Below are 14,800 nucleotides of genomic sequence, written 5' to 3' on the forward strand. Positions count from 1 at the left end.
ATTTCCAAAACCCAACTACGTTTTCTGTCATCGAGAAATAACCACTTACCTTTTGAAACCTCTTTTTGCACCGCGTATTCTTCATTCTGTTATTAATTAGTACATCCACAGTAAGCAGACGTTAGATATGATACACGTGTTTCTTTAGCATTTTAAAATACTAAAATTACCCTTCCTTTAAAACCAAACTATTTTGTCCATTGATATAAATTTAGGTGGGGCTTTCTATGGTGTTTGTGTGAAATTCACTTAGGTGGGGTTTTCTGTGGTATTTGTGAGAAATTAACTTGGTCTGTGTATTCTACCAGCTCATTTTATGGTGTGACCTAAAAAATGAGGAAGATTGTAAACCTACTATTGAAACATTCACGGGTCACAGAAGCTTTGGGTCAAGCTAATATTTTTGTTCTTTTGGTTCAATATTCTAATGGAAATGACGTTTGGAAGGGTTGGGCTGCTTTATGAATGGTCTTTTTTATTTTTATTTTTTAAAAAAAATATTTTTTATGAATGGTCTAGATTACATACAAACGTAATAGTGGAGCCCATGAAGGTTGGAACAATGGGAATCCGCCTGTTCACTTTTTGTCTTGGGGCTTACTTGAGCTTCACATCCACCTATTTTTTAGTATCTTGATTTGACGTCGACAAAAATCTCAGGTGAACCTACATAGCATGAGCCCTAAGAAGGTTTTAAGGTGGGTGTCATTGTCTCACAGCTCACAAGTGGTGTGATCCACTGGTCATTCCGATTTTTGGGCTAATGCCCTATAATGAGTCAGCCAAATGGATGGACGGCATGGATCTTAAGTAGACAGAGGAGTGGCTCCATCGAAAGGGCTGTCCCATCAACAATTTGGTTGCTGACTAATTAAGGGGTTAAATTGTAAAAAGAGAGGTTGAACGGAGGCAGAAATGTCCTAAAGGTCCACTTCTGCAAATTGTCAGCTAAAGTTAAAATTGCCTTCTTTTATAACCTAATTTTATAGTTTTATAAGGTAAGGTAAGTCATGCAAAAGGAGGTTTTGAATAGTAAACACATTATAATGGCAGAAGTTACAGATGGTTTTTAGAAAAAAAAAAAATCATTTTCCCTTTAAAACACATCCTCACATCACACGTGCATGCACACCCATCACCTCAGCGTTCGAAATGCAATTTATCTACCGGTAAGCTATGAGTTTGGACCCCTCACGTATCTAAATTCCCTTTTCCAATCGACTTTGATTTGCCGGCCCACTATTTGGGCCCCACATGCCGAAAGAAAGTCTACAAAAAGGAAGAAAGAAGAAATGCCAAGTGCATAAGGAGAAGATGGAGGGAGGAGAGAAGAAGCACTTCGTTCTAGTGCATGGTGCTTGTCATGGAGCATGGTGTTGGTACAAGGTGGCTGCACTACTAACATCTGCAGGCAACCGAGTTACGGTCGTTGATCTTGCGGCTTCAGGCATCAATACGAAGAAGTTCGAGGACGAGGTCCTTACATTTTCTGACTATTCTCAGCCGTTGCTGGACATCATGGCCTCTCTCCCTCCACAGGAGAGAGTGATCCTGGTGGGCCACAGCCTTGGAGGTTTGAACCTGGCTCTAGCCATGGATAGGTACCCAGAGAAAGTGTCTGTCGCAGTCTTCCTAACTGCGTTCATACCGGATTCTTTTAACAGGCCATCTTATGTCTTGGATAAGGTACGTGCTTGTCAATGTGTATTGAGTATTGTTGAAATTTGGTTTTTGAAAAATCAAGTATATTTAAAAATCTTGTTTTTCTGTTAAGTTAATTTGAAATTTTCAAATGAAAAAACGTATATAGTTTTTCCATTAGTCTCACGTCGGAAATGAGAAAATAAGTTTTGTGTTCATACGTGGAGGTGTGTAGTATTCTTACTTAAAATCTTAGAGGTTGAGATACTCAGGTTGCCTGTTCCATACTTCACTGGAACCCAACGGTCAGATCTTTCGATTCGCAGTTTTCCATTCTCCGTAGTAACTCACTACACTATAGCATACTAAGTCGCCACGTTCCAACTTCGCATACAGGTCAATATCTGAGCCATCCGTCAGAAAGGCTGCCCTACTTAGATTCCCTATCCCAAGGATCAGGTTGGCTCGCTAATAAAATGGGCCACAATTAACCGAACGAATTTGTAGCCTGCCTGATGCCTCCTCTTGCAGTTTTTTGTTGGTAGTGATGTCTTTCAGCTTCCAAGCTTCAGTTAGTAGCCTTCCTCCTGGGTAGAGAGTGTTTTGTCGCTGTGCCAGTTTTTGGTTTCTTTCTGGTAGTAGAAACTGGTATGTAGCTTCGCCCCTTATGGGTAGCTATGGTCCCCTGTTCTGTTTTCTCTTCTTCTTCTTCTTTTTTTTCCCATTTATTGTTTGTCATATAGGCCATATGATAGGTGAGGCCAAAGTTTGCCCACCTGAAAGTCCGGTCTGTACATCGGTTACATCTTTTTCAATACATTGAAGGATCCTTGAGAAAAAAAAAAAAAAAACCGAACGAATTTACCCATGTGATGGATGGCTGGGATATTTTCCATCTATCTTCGTGGGTAATGTGTCAATGGTGATGTTCACCTGATAGATGGCTTAGATATTTTCCTGTCTACCACACTAGCATATGTTGTACGGTGTAGATGACTTGTGCATGCATACATGTGGGCTGTCGGAAAATTGTGGAAATCCATTTGGGATTGTAACCCAAACAGCTGATTATCTGTTGGAAATTGGAATCCATGGTTTCTGATTTCTTTTGGATTCCATGATAGGTTTTCATAAACCTGATGTGTTTTCCATCATTAATCCATTATTCGGAACAGGATCTAAAGAGAACTTTTCGCTTTTTCTTGAATGATAGTATATGGAGAGGACACCTCTGGCGCTCTTCCTCGACACTGAATTCAAGTTAGATCGAGGGACGGAAAAGCCCTCAACGATGCTCTTTGGCCCCAAGTTCTTGTCAAAAATGCTCTATCAACTCTCCCCTCCAGAGGTAAATTTATAACGTGAAACAGTCATATTCAAGAAGTGAATGAACTTCAGTATACAGGCCCATTTTTTCCATCCACGTGTCATGTGTTTAGAGGGAGTGGATTGGGTGAGGACCTGATTCTTCTGACAGCGGCACAGTGTCCCAATCATAAGTTGCAACGTTAGGGCTTTGCCGTGATGCATGAGGCCCCCGCTGCACCCAATCCACTCCCATGCTGCCTGACTGGAAGCTAGGTAGGACAGACAGTGATGTTTATTGAAAATCTACTAATCCATACAATTTGTTAGCTCATGTTAGGACATGACCCAGAAGAGGGACAGATCAAAACTCAAGGACGCTACCTATCTTTGGAACGTTCATTGGCCACAAAAGTTTAAATCAGGCTAATATTTTTGTATTTTAAGTTCATTCCAATGGAAATGATCTTGTGAATGGTTTAGATAGCATATAAACACCTCAGTTGTGTCTGGAAAGATTTCAACCGTAAGCATTCCCTTCCCATCATTTTTTGTGGTGCACCCCACTTGCGTTTTAGATCTACCTCATTTTTGGGCTTATGCCCTAGCATAAGTTGATAAAATAGATGAACGAAGTAGATTTCTCACAAACATCTGTGAGCCTCACCTAAGCTCCACATCCCTGACTAGAGTATCACTTAAGAACCCCTCATTATAAAAAGTAATCACATGCAAAACATGTTTGAAAATTATTTACCCATTATAGTTAAGTGCCTACTTGACCTGTCCATCTCTGTTCGGGGACAACTACACTTTGTTTAATAAATTCTTTCACCCAGGTACCCGTACTCACATCACATCACTCGTGGGAGAGACACAAGGCTGACACGAGGCCATCTACGTACATTTTCCCACGCTTTAAGACCAGAACTAGACCCGTACATATTTCTGTCTATTAGGGGTTCAATCATTTCGACCACTAACAACAATAAGCAATTTACGTGAATGAGTTTTATTAAAGATGGTTTTTTTATATATATATATATATATATATATATATATATATATATAAAGAGGGAGACCTGGCTAATTCGCTCAATAAGTACGCCTCAGCTGTACATTAAGTCAGGGTATTTACTGGCCGCTGATTTCAGCAGTGTGGCCTGCCGATGAGTGGACCAGCTTGATCGTGGCCTTAGGTGATCATATGCACGCTTGATGTTCTACAGAAGAAGATGTTGACATGGAAAATAGTGGAAGGTTGTCTGTGTGATTGTTTTTTAATTATTATGGTGGAGGTTATTTTGCTCAGGTGCAGTTACTGCACGGACGATGATTTTAAAATTGCAGGTCGCAGGACATGTACTTCTGTTGGTTGTTAGAAATTTTTAGGTATGGAAGTGGATTGGCTGGTGTATCACACACCAGCGATATAGCTGATGTATTGCCGTCAGCAAGTTCTGTGGGTCCCGTCATGAAGTATGTGTTATATCCAAACCATCTATCCATTTGGCGAGCTCCTCTTAAGGCTTGAGCAGAAAAATAAGACAGATATAAATATCAAGTGGACCACACTCTAAAAAGCAGTGGGGGATTTAGTTAAAATAGATAAAAGGACACCTTTGACTAAATCTAATTCAAATACAGAACTTTCTTGAAATATTAAAATTTAGTTAAAATAAATAAAATATTTCTAAATCTCAAATTAACAAAACTTATAACTTACAGAAACCCTAATTTGGCCCTAAAATGATCAATTAGAGCCCCATCCAGTTGGAATTTATGTGATCCTTTTTCATTATATGGTAAGTGGGATAATGCATTTTATGAATAAAATAAAAGCTGTTTGCTGGATTTTGCGAGTGAAATCTAAGCCACCGACTAATGCAATTTATAGGTAAAATAAAAACTGATCACGGGAACATGTTTTATTTCATAAAATATTCTTTCTTTTTTAATTTAAATGTCTTACTTAGTCCTTAAAAAATCTTTAAGTCACATCTCAAGAGAGGACAAAACATCCAAAACCTGATTAATAAATATAGTAAAGATAAAAAGTCCAGGGGTTTATTTTTAGGAATTTTTACTGCAATATTGCCTGCTTTTTCAGAGGGAAATTATATTAGTGCCCCCAATGTTTTCTTTCAAACAAAGTGAAGAGTCTAGAATTGTGGGGCAGGGCAGTATCTGTCAGTAGGGGATTTCCTGCTATGGGAACCTAAGTGGAGACCACTGTGATGTTTGTGAGAAATCCACCCCGTCCATCCATTTTTTGAGCTCCAGATCTGGTACTCAAGTGGGCCGAAAACGTGAGGAATGAACTTCCATAGTTGAAATATTCGTGGGGCCATAAAAGTTTTGAATCAGGCTAATATTTATGTTTTCAGTTCATCCCAATAGGAATGACATTATGAACTGTATGGATGGCATGTAAACATCAATGTCGACCCCATGCAGGTTTCAACTGTAAGAATTTCCCTACCCACATTTTGCTTTAGAGCAGCCCACTTTTCTTTTCTTTTTTCTTTGTTCTTTTTTTTTTTTTTTTTAACACATGCACACACACCCCACACACTCACACCAGTGGAATTTCACCACCTATGGATACTCGAACCTTTGACCGGGTGTTGAATCTCCTTAAAAGTCTACCACCCGAGCAACAGTAAGGATCATAGTGCAGCCCACTTGAATCTTGTATCCTTTTCAGTTTTGGTCTCATAAGTAAATTGATCTCACAAAACGGATGAACAGGTGTGGATTTCTAACAAGCATAACGGTGAGCCCTACCTAGATTTCCGGCACAGACACTTCGTACATAAGGGTTTAGCAGGAAATCCCCGTTCGTATGTGTCCCACATCAAACCCACAAAACGGATGCACAGCAATACTATTTACCAAAACCAAAAAACAGTGGATCCAATTTAAGGAAACGGATGCACAGCAATACTATTACCAAAACCAAAAACCAGTGGATCCAATTTAAGTATTGCCCATCTGATAATCTGATTAGCTTGATGTTTTATCCCCATTATTACCATGGTGGTGTGCATACATTGGATGGGTTGGATGTTATTCAAAATTCATAACTTTCACTATTTTTAAAGAAAAATAATAATAATTGAGAGCATTTTTGCAATTTCCTCTCTCAGAAGCACCACCAATTTCTAATGGTGGTAAAATATAAATTTCTCAAGAATTTGTTGAAAAAACAACCCTTTTAGGCTGCAACAAGTGAATCTTTCTCAAATATTTTCAAGAGAATAATCTTCGTTTCTGGAAAACACGGTAGGAGACACATGTACGGTAAGTTTTATTATGTAAGTGACTTCTGTACCAAGTAACTTATCTTGAACTTTTTTATTTTTTCAATAACAAGTTTGGTAAACAACGTGATTTATCAGGAGGGAAATAAAAAAAAAAATTAAAAAAAAAAAAATAGAGTAAAAAAATATATTTGGTTTCCAACATCACATGAGTACTTTTCCCCTAAGTTTGATCTGTCCACCCATAATATTTATTGTCCATCATATGGGCCCAACCTTTGATGTGGACCATTAATTAGGCTTACCTTCACTGTGGACCATCCACCTTCGGAGGTCCACCTTTGATGTAGGTTATCCATCATGTGAGCCCACCTTGGACATAGGCCATTCATCATGCGGGCCCACCTTTAATGTGGATAGTCCATCATGCAAGGCCCGGCTTCAAAGTGGGCCGTCCATCAAGTGGGATCCGCCTTGGAAGTGGGTCATTTATCATTAGGGACTGACCTTCCATGTGAATCATCCTCATGTGGGGCCCACCTTTAATATCCACTGCTCATCATGCAGAGCCAACTTTTGATGTGGACCATCCATCATGTAGCCCCACCTTCAATGTGGGTTGTCAATCATACGGGGTCTGCCTTAGATGTGAACCATTTATCATTAATTAAGGGTTGAACTTTAATGCAAACTCTCCATTATGTAGGACCCACTTTGATATGGGTCATCCATCACGTGGGGCCCACCTTTAATGTTATTGTTTGTCATGTGGAGCCACTTTCAATATCCATCGCCACATGCAGAGCCCACCTTTGATATGGACTGTCCATTATGTGGGCCCCACCTTCATTGTGGGCCATCCATCATGTGGGGCCCACTTTTAGATATAAGTCATTCATCATTAGGGGCCTACATTTGATGTGGATAATCCATTGGATGGGCTGAACTTGATGTGGGTCATTCATAATGTGGAGCCCACTTTTGATGTGGACCCTCCATCATGCAGGCCCCATCTTTGATGTGGATTGCCCATCATGTGGATAAGCCATTAGGGTGATCACTACTAAATGGCCAAGGGAGGTGGGTGAGCCATTTACGAGCCTTCACTATAATCTCCAGGTCTGTGTGACTTAATTATCAAGAGGTTGAATGGCAAAGGGATTCAGCCTCACCTAATCCCAGTGCCCTACAATTTAGTTGCACGAAACTCTTTTAAGAGATCCCAGCCGTGCATTATCTATGCAAGCAGCCCTTAACCTCTTTTCACAGCTCCATCCTCTCCCCGAAAAGCCTTCTACATATCTCGGTGAGAAACTTTAAGTAGTGATCACCCACCTCCCTTAGCCATTTACGAGCCTTCACTATAATCTCACCCTTCGAAATCTTTTTAACTCCGATGCCCCTTGTTGTAGGTCAATAACAAGATTTTGGGCTTTATTATATTTAGAAGACAGATTGTTGTTAATCCAAATTAACCTGCTTGGATTCGATTTGTATTAGAGGCAAATATCGTTTTAAAGAAAGTGACATTATAACACGACTAGAAGCCATTTTCCTATTACATATAATATATCAGTCAATAGATTATTTAACAAGCTTGTATATTTGTTTCTTCCTTTTTCTGCTGAAAACAGGACTTCACCTTGGCAACTACACTGGTAAGGGTTGGATCGTTGTTTCAAGAAGATCTGTCAAATGCACCGATCTTTTCAGTGGAGAGATATGGGTCAGTTAGGCGAGTTTTCATCATATGCGATGAAGATAAAGGGATACCCAATAATTTTCAGCATTGGATTGTCGAGAATAACCCGGTGAAAGAAGTGAAAGTGATCAATGGTTCCGATCACATGCCCATGTTCTGCAAACCGCGGGAGCTATGCGATTGTCTACTAGAGATTGCCCAGATGCACACTTGATCCGTGAGACCCTCTTGAGAAGACTATGGTGTTTGGATATTGATTGCTTAGTAGACTCTAATATTTCCTTTATTATCCAAACACAAGAAAATATCCTAAATAAAGGAAAGCAATGTATTTGATATTAATGATGAAAGTAATAAATGTTATTTCATATTTAGTCCATGTTAATGATCTGTAGTGATTGATCATGTGTATTGCATTCATAATATTATTTTTTTAGTGATTGAGACTACCTACATGTGAGACCTTTAGTCCATGTTAATGATCTGTAGTGCAAAGTATTTAATACCGAATACTTTCATTTCTGAAAGAACTACATGTGAGACCCATTCGATTATTCTTTATCCATGGTTAAGTGGATGATTTATGATTTGGATTGTCTGGAATCGCATATAACTGTGACACAAACACAATTATCTAACAGCATTTGTATCAAAATCCTCAAGATTTCTAATTATTTAGCTCAATGCACATCACATGGGCTCCACAGTAATAAGATTGGCATTATTTTTGGGTGGTCTGATCGTGATTGTAGGTTGCACCATTTGGACTGATTGTATATCAAACACACGCAAAATGGCCCCCACAATGCTAGACTCTACTACTTTTTTAGAGAAGAAAAAAATATATAGAGGAGAATCATTTGGTTCATTTAAGCCTACAAAAAGATGGTTTTGTCAAGCCAGTCGACTATTGCATTGGTATAATCAACAAAACTATTATCTGATAATTCAGATAACACAAGCACAATTATCTTAGTAATTCCAGTCAGAGGTTTCTACTGGTTCACCACACCATGACAATGAGATGTCCTAGAAGCAGGTTAGTCCAATCGGGTTTTTTTTTTTTTTTTTTCAAAAATATTATTTTCATTGATAACCAAAAGGATGGATATACATCCAATTACATTGTGGAAACTCATTCGGGTCGCACCCGTGCCAAAAATCTCAGGGCGACCTATCATAAGAGGTCATCTCGGACCAACAATGTACAAGAGCCCAAAAGTGAAATCTAGCTAAGACCTATGTGCAATCGTCCTGATGGACCCTAGTCCGACCTTATCCAGAAAGATCAAACCTCTGACTTCTGTAGGAATAGAGGCCATGTGGAAATGGAGAGCCGTCGTTTGGGTCCCACTGCCAAGCCGCGCCATTCTATCAGCCAGTCCATTTCCTTCACGCAAAATGTGACTGAATATGAAATTTCCCTGATTCTTCAATAGGTTGATCCTTTTTACCCACGGCTTCCACCTCCACGAACAGGGGCATTTTCCAAGAATTAAATCTGCCACTATCTTTGAATCTGATTCAACCTCCTCCTTGAGCAAACCTTTATCAATGCATGCCACCATGCCATCATGCACGGCCCTCAACTCAGTGAGATTATTCGAACCTTCCCCATATCCAATGGAGAATGTGAAAATGAAGGCACCAAGCTCGTTTTTACATATGCCGCCACCACCTGATGGACCGGGGTTACCACCCGCAGACCCATCAACATTTAGTTTCACCTAACTCGACCAGGGGCGTTTCCATTTGACCAAAACAGAGGAGTGGCGATGAATGAGATCAGGGGAGCTACGTCTGCTCTGAAGAAAGGGAGATGAAGGGACTTGAGCGTCATGAATAACCCGACGGGCCCACCAGTCGATTCTAGCTATGGAGTTCTTAACAATCATCGGTTTGTTGGTGAAAACTGCATCGTTTCTGGAATGCCAAATTTTCCAAAGGATAATCAGCGGCAGCAGAATTCTAACAAAAACAGAGGCGCTACGTGGAGCTGCTGCGCTCCTCCATTGGCGAAGCCTTCCTTCAACCAAAATATGGGACGAAGCGGAAATCCCGATCGGGTAATAATGCATACTTTATGGAAGCTCTAAATTTTAGGTGTGTAGATTGACTTGATCCCACAAAAATTCAAATTCCATTCTGAGAGAGAGAGAGAAAAAGAGAAGATGTCCGGAAGAGGGAAAGGAGGGAAGGGATTGGGAAAGGGTGGAGCAAAGAGGCATAGGAAGGTCTTGAGAGACAACATCCAAGGTATTACTAAGCCTGCCATCCATCGTTTGGCTCGCTGTGGTGGGGTCAAGAGAATCAGCGGTCTGATCTACGAGGAGACGAGAGGAGTTCTCAAGATCTTCCTTGAAAACGTCATCCGTAATGCCGTCACCTACACCGAGCATGCTCGCCGCAAGACCGTCACCGCCATGGATGTTGTCTGCGCACTCAAACGCCAGGGCCGTACCCTTTACGGCTTTAGTGGCTGATCTAGATGTGTCTGTGGACTGGTTGGTGGGATCTCTGTAGGGTTTTGGGTTTTGATGGTGCTGATCAGCTGATTGTAAAGATTTGGGTGGGTCATGTGTTTTTAGGGTTAGGGCTTCTGGATGTTAATGTTTCAAGATAGCTTGAATGGAGAAATCTTGCTTTTTTCTTTTGGATGAAAAAGAAGAAGAAGAAGAAGAAGAAGAAGAAGTGTAGATTGACTTGATTTTTGGGTGGTCTGAGACTGGTTGTATGTCAAACGCACATCATATGGGCTCCACAATGTTGGACTCCACTTGTAAAGAAAAAAATGTATTAGATGAGAATCATTTGATTGATTTCATGCATCCTCCAAAAAGATTGTTTTGTCACAAAAGTCAAAGCCTGCAAATGGCATAATATAGAATATTGAGATTAGGTAAATCTCATTGAAATAGAAAACAAATGATAAACAATACAAGGCATTTTATATTAATGATGAAAGTAATGGATTTTATTTCATATTTAACATTGTCTTGGTTCACGATATTGATGTTTAGTGATTGATTCGGTATAGTGCATCCATGATACTAACCTTTAGTGATTGACACTACCTATGGGTATATTGTAAGAATTTCTATTAGGTGAGCTTTTATTAATCAACGGTCTGAATTTCCCTAAGTGTTAATTAGATAATGTGATTTAGGCATACTAATGGACCACATAAGGTTGTGATTAATTTAAAGTTGTGTAAGGGGTGGTGCGCTACAATTGTGTCACATGTACAATATTCTTGTTGGACTAGGATTGTCAAATTCATGTGGAACCTAGAGGAGAGGAGTTTTGATGCGTTTTAAACTCTTCAACCCTCTAAACTATATAAGTAGGGTTGTGTCCCCAAGCCTACACACATCAAAAGTTTTACATTGCCATCATGACGCTTCTTTAAAAGTGTAAGGTGTGGAAGACTCCAGCAATCACCTATAGCCATGGCTTCCCAATCAGGTATGCTTTTTATTCAGTTTATTTGATTTACATGCCTGACGCATAGAACAATCATTTCCTAATTCCACATATAGTTTTGCACATGTACATGGATGGGCAGTGGCAAATATTTAATGCTTGATACTTTTCTCATGACACCAAATGTGAGACACGATTGCAATTTTTCAATTATATCTATCAAAGCAAAGTCTGATGATTTGAATTCTTGTAAAAGCACGATGCAAGCACAATTGTTGAACTGCATGTGTACTAGGCATCATACACCAGCTCATTGGATCCCGCTTCCCTTATCAAAAGGGGACACTAGAGTGATTTGCATACACGTGCAGGGAATGCCTGCTGTTAGCTTGGAAGTAGATGATTGGGTATGATCACTCTTTCTGGATATTCTTTTGTTTTCTGTTTTCGGAATGGAATTAGGATAGTTTAAATGAGGTATGGGTTATCACATCTCATCCAATCTCAATGTTAATCTTCATTTCATCCTAATCCAATGGTATATTTATTGAATTTAAAATTCAATTTTGAATTTCAAAAAAATAAAGTAGAAAGAATAATAGGAGGATCCATAAGTAATATGTCTTGTACATCCATAGCCCAAATTCATATCCAAACTAAAAGTCGTTGGAAGTGGAGAAAACCGGTTTACTGGGACCAATAAAATTTCAAATTTTAACTAAGCCACATTTCATTATACCAATCATCACATGATAAAAATAATGTGTAAATGGATCAGCGACTGAATCCATGACAACTTTCTATGTAGTGTCATTGTACTCCTGATAAACTTATAACTCACCATGAAAGAATTAAATTTTGTATACCACTGCCTAAATAACTGTTACAGGTCATATAATGACCTCTTTAATCTATAAACTTTGCTCTCTGCCACTTGTGTTTTGAAATCTTTTGGTTGCTTCATGTAAATATACCCTTCGAATTCCCTATACAGAAAGACAGTCTTCACTTCCATCTATTTCAACTCGAGATTGTATTAAGCAACCAGTACCAATACGAATCTGATATATACTTATTTTACTATTGGCGTGAATATCTCAATGAAGTCCACACCTTCTCTTTAAGCATTTCCCTTCACTACCAACCTTGCCTTGTACCATCATATTTCTTCTTAAAGATCCACTTGCACCCGATCGATTTTTGGCCGACAGGAATCTCCACCATCTCCTACGTCTCGTTCTTATAACGGGAATCCATCTCATCATGCATTGTTGCTTTTCACTTTTTGACATTTATATCGTCAAGAGTATCTTGAAAAGTAAATAGATCCATCTCATCCGTAATGAGGTCATCCATGTATCTCGCCGGTAACCTACGATCCCTCAGCAGATTCCTTCTCACATATGGCTACTCCACAATCTCTTATATCTCTGTCTATGTATCAGTATCAGGCGGTGTCTTATATATGTCTAATTGAACGTCCACAACCAACCTTTCGGCTTCCTTGTGCTCATCCTTATAGAACACAGATCCTTTATCGAATTTAACATCATGACAAAGGATGATTTTCCATATAACCCAGTTATATAGCCTGTACCCCTTCACACCATTACCATATCCGACAAAGATATACTTTTTAACCCTTTAGTCCAACTTATCTCTCTCAATTGACGATACATGAGAGTAAGCATTGTAACTAAATACGAACAGTCTCGAGTAGTCTACCTACTGACTACTCCATACTTCTTTTAAAATTTTACATTCAATTATTGTAGAAAATGATCGATTTACCAAGTAACAAGCCATGTTAATGACTCATTCTACAATTCTTTACCCTAACTAGAATAACTGATCATGCATCAGGCCCTCTCCAAAAGTGTCTGATTTATCAGCTCAGTGACACTGTTTTACTCTGGTGTGTGCCACACTGTATTGTGCATCACAATTTCTTCATCCTTACAATATCGATTGAATTCTCCAGAAGTGAATTCTCTACATTTATCTATCCTCAACTCTTTCACTTTTCACCTTGACTGTTTTTCCACCATCACCTTCCATTGTTTAAAATTGGTGAAAACCTCAAATTTATTTTTCATAAAATAAACTCACACTTTTCTGAAATAGTTGTCAATGAACGTGATAAACCATGACGACCCTCCACCAGAAACTATAGGTGTCAGCTCCCATACATCAGAATGCACATAATCTAAAACGCCTTTGCAAAAATGTTTTCTAGATTTAAAAGACAATCTCGATTGTTTACCATATATATAATGCTCGCATATACTAAAATCAATACTTTTAAAAACTGAAATTAAACAACAGTTAGAAAGTAACCTACGATCCCTCAGCAGATTCCTTCTCACATATGGTTGTGCCACATTCTCTTGTATCTCTGTTTACGTCTCAGTATCAGCCTGTGTCTCATATATGTTTAATTGAACGTCCGCAACCAACCTTTCGGCTTCCTTGTGCTCATCCTTATAGAACACGGATCCTTTATCGAATTTAACATCATCGCTAAGGATGATTTTCCATATAACCAGGTTATATAGCCTGTACCCCTTTGCACCATTACCATATCCGACAAAGATATACTTTTTAACCCTTTAGTCCAGCTTATCTCTCTCAATTGACGATACATGAGAGTAAGCATCGTAACTAAATATAAATAGTCTCGAGTACTCTACCTATTGACCACTCCATACTTCTTTTAAAATTTTACATTCAATGGTTGTAGAAAAGGATCGATTTACCAAGTAACAAGCCGTGTTAATGACCTCATTCCACAATTCCTTGCCCTAACTAGAATAATTGATCATGCATCGGGCCCAATCCAAGAGTGTCCGATTTATCAGCTTAGTGCCACTGTTTTACTCTAGTGTGTGCCACACTGTGTTGTGAATCACGATTTCTTCATCCTTACAATATCGATTGAATTCCCCAGAAGTGAATTCCCCACATTTATCTATCCTCAACTCTTTCACTTTTCACCTTCACTGTTTTTCTACCATCGCCTTCCATTGTTTGAAGTTAGTGAAAACCTTAGATTTATTTTTCATAAAATAAACTCACAGTTTTCTGAAATAGTTGTTAATGAACGTGACAAACCATGACGACCCTCCACCAGAAACTATGGGTGTCGACCCCCATACATCAGAATGCACATAATCTAAAACGCATTTGTAAAAATGTTTTCTAGATTTAAAAGACAATCTCGATTGTTTACCATATATATAATGCTCGCATATACTAAAATCAATACTTTTAAAAACTGAAATTAAACAATAGTCAGAAAGTAACCTACAATCCCTTAACAGATTCCTTCTCACATATGGTTGCGCCACATTCTCTTATATCTCTGTTTACATCTCAGTATCAATCTGTGTCTCATATATGTCTAATTGAACGTCCACAACCAACCTTTCGGCTTCCTTGTGCTCATTCTTATAGAACATGGATCCTT

The 14,800-nt window shown here is 38.9% G+C and overlaps 2 protein-coding genes across 2 annotated transcripts; both read left to right on the forward strand.

Annotated features, from left to right (window-relative positions):
• The first annotated feature begins 1,243 nt into the window (after positions 1–1,243).
• Positions 1,244–8,379, forward strand: LOC131236374 (salicylic acid-binding protein 2-like). The gene is made up of 3 exons (XM_058233493.1): positions 1,244–1,686; positions 2,855–2,989; positions 7,844–8,379. The coding sequence occupies exons 1-3, from the start codon at positions 1,255–1,257 to the stop codon at positions 8,123–8,125; spliced, it is 849 nt and encodes a 282-aa protein (XP_058089476.1). The 5' UTR covers positions 1,244–1,254; the 3' UTR covers positions 8,126–8,379.
• A 1,657-nt stretch (positions 8,380–10,036) lies between these two features.
• Positions 10,037–10,564, forward strand: LOC131236380 (histone H4-like). Its single transcript, XM_058233497.1, has one exon. It carries the CDS (start codon positions 10,083–10,085, stop codon positions 10,392–10,394), a length of 312 nt encoding a protein of 103 aa, XP_058089480.1. The 5' UTR covers positions 10,037–10,082; the 3' UTR covers positions 10,395–10,564.
• Positions 10,565–14,800: the final 4,236 nt, after the last annotated feature.

Source organism: Magnolia sinica, unplaced genomic scaffold (assembly GCF_029962835.1).
Source record: "Magnolia sinica isolate HGM2019 unplaced genomic scaffold, MsV1 ctg50, whole genome shotgun sequence".
Classification (NCBI taxonomy): domain Eukaryota; kingdom Viridiplantae; phylum Streptophyta; class Magnoliopsida; order Magnoliales; family Magnoliaceae; genus Magnolia; species Magnolia sinica.

Bases quoted from the DNA above. Each gene is read 5' to 3' on its own strand.
- LOC131236374 (XM_058233493.1), top strand. From the start codon at position 1,255: ATGCCGAAAGAAAGTCTACAAAAAGGAAGAAAGAAGAAATGCCAAGTG. The intron at 1,687-2,854 runs GTACGTGCTTGT...CTTGAATGATAG, and splicing joins CATCTTATGTCTTGGATAAG to TATATGGAGAGGACACCTCT. The intron at 2,990-7,843 runs GTAAATTTATAA...TGCTGAAAACAG, and splicing joins ATCAACTCTCCCCTCCAGAG to GACTTCACCTTGGCAACTAC.
- LOC131236380 (XM_058233497.1), top strand. From the start codon at position 10,083: ATGTCCGGAAGAGGGAAAGGAGGGAAGGGATTGGGAAAGGGTGGAGCA.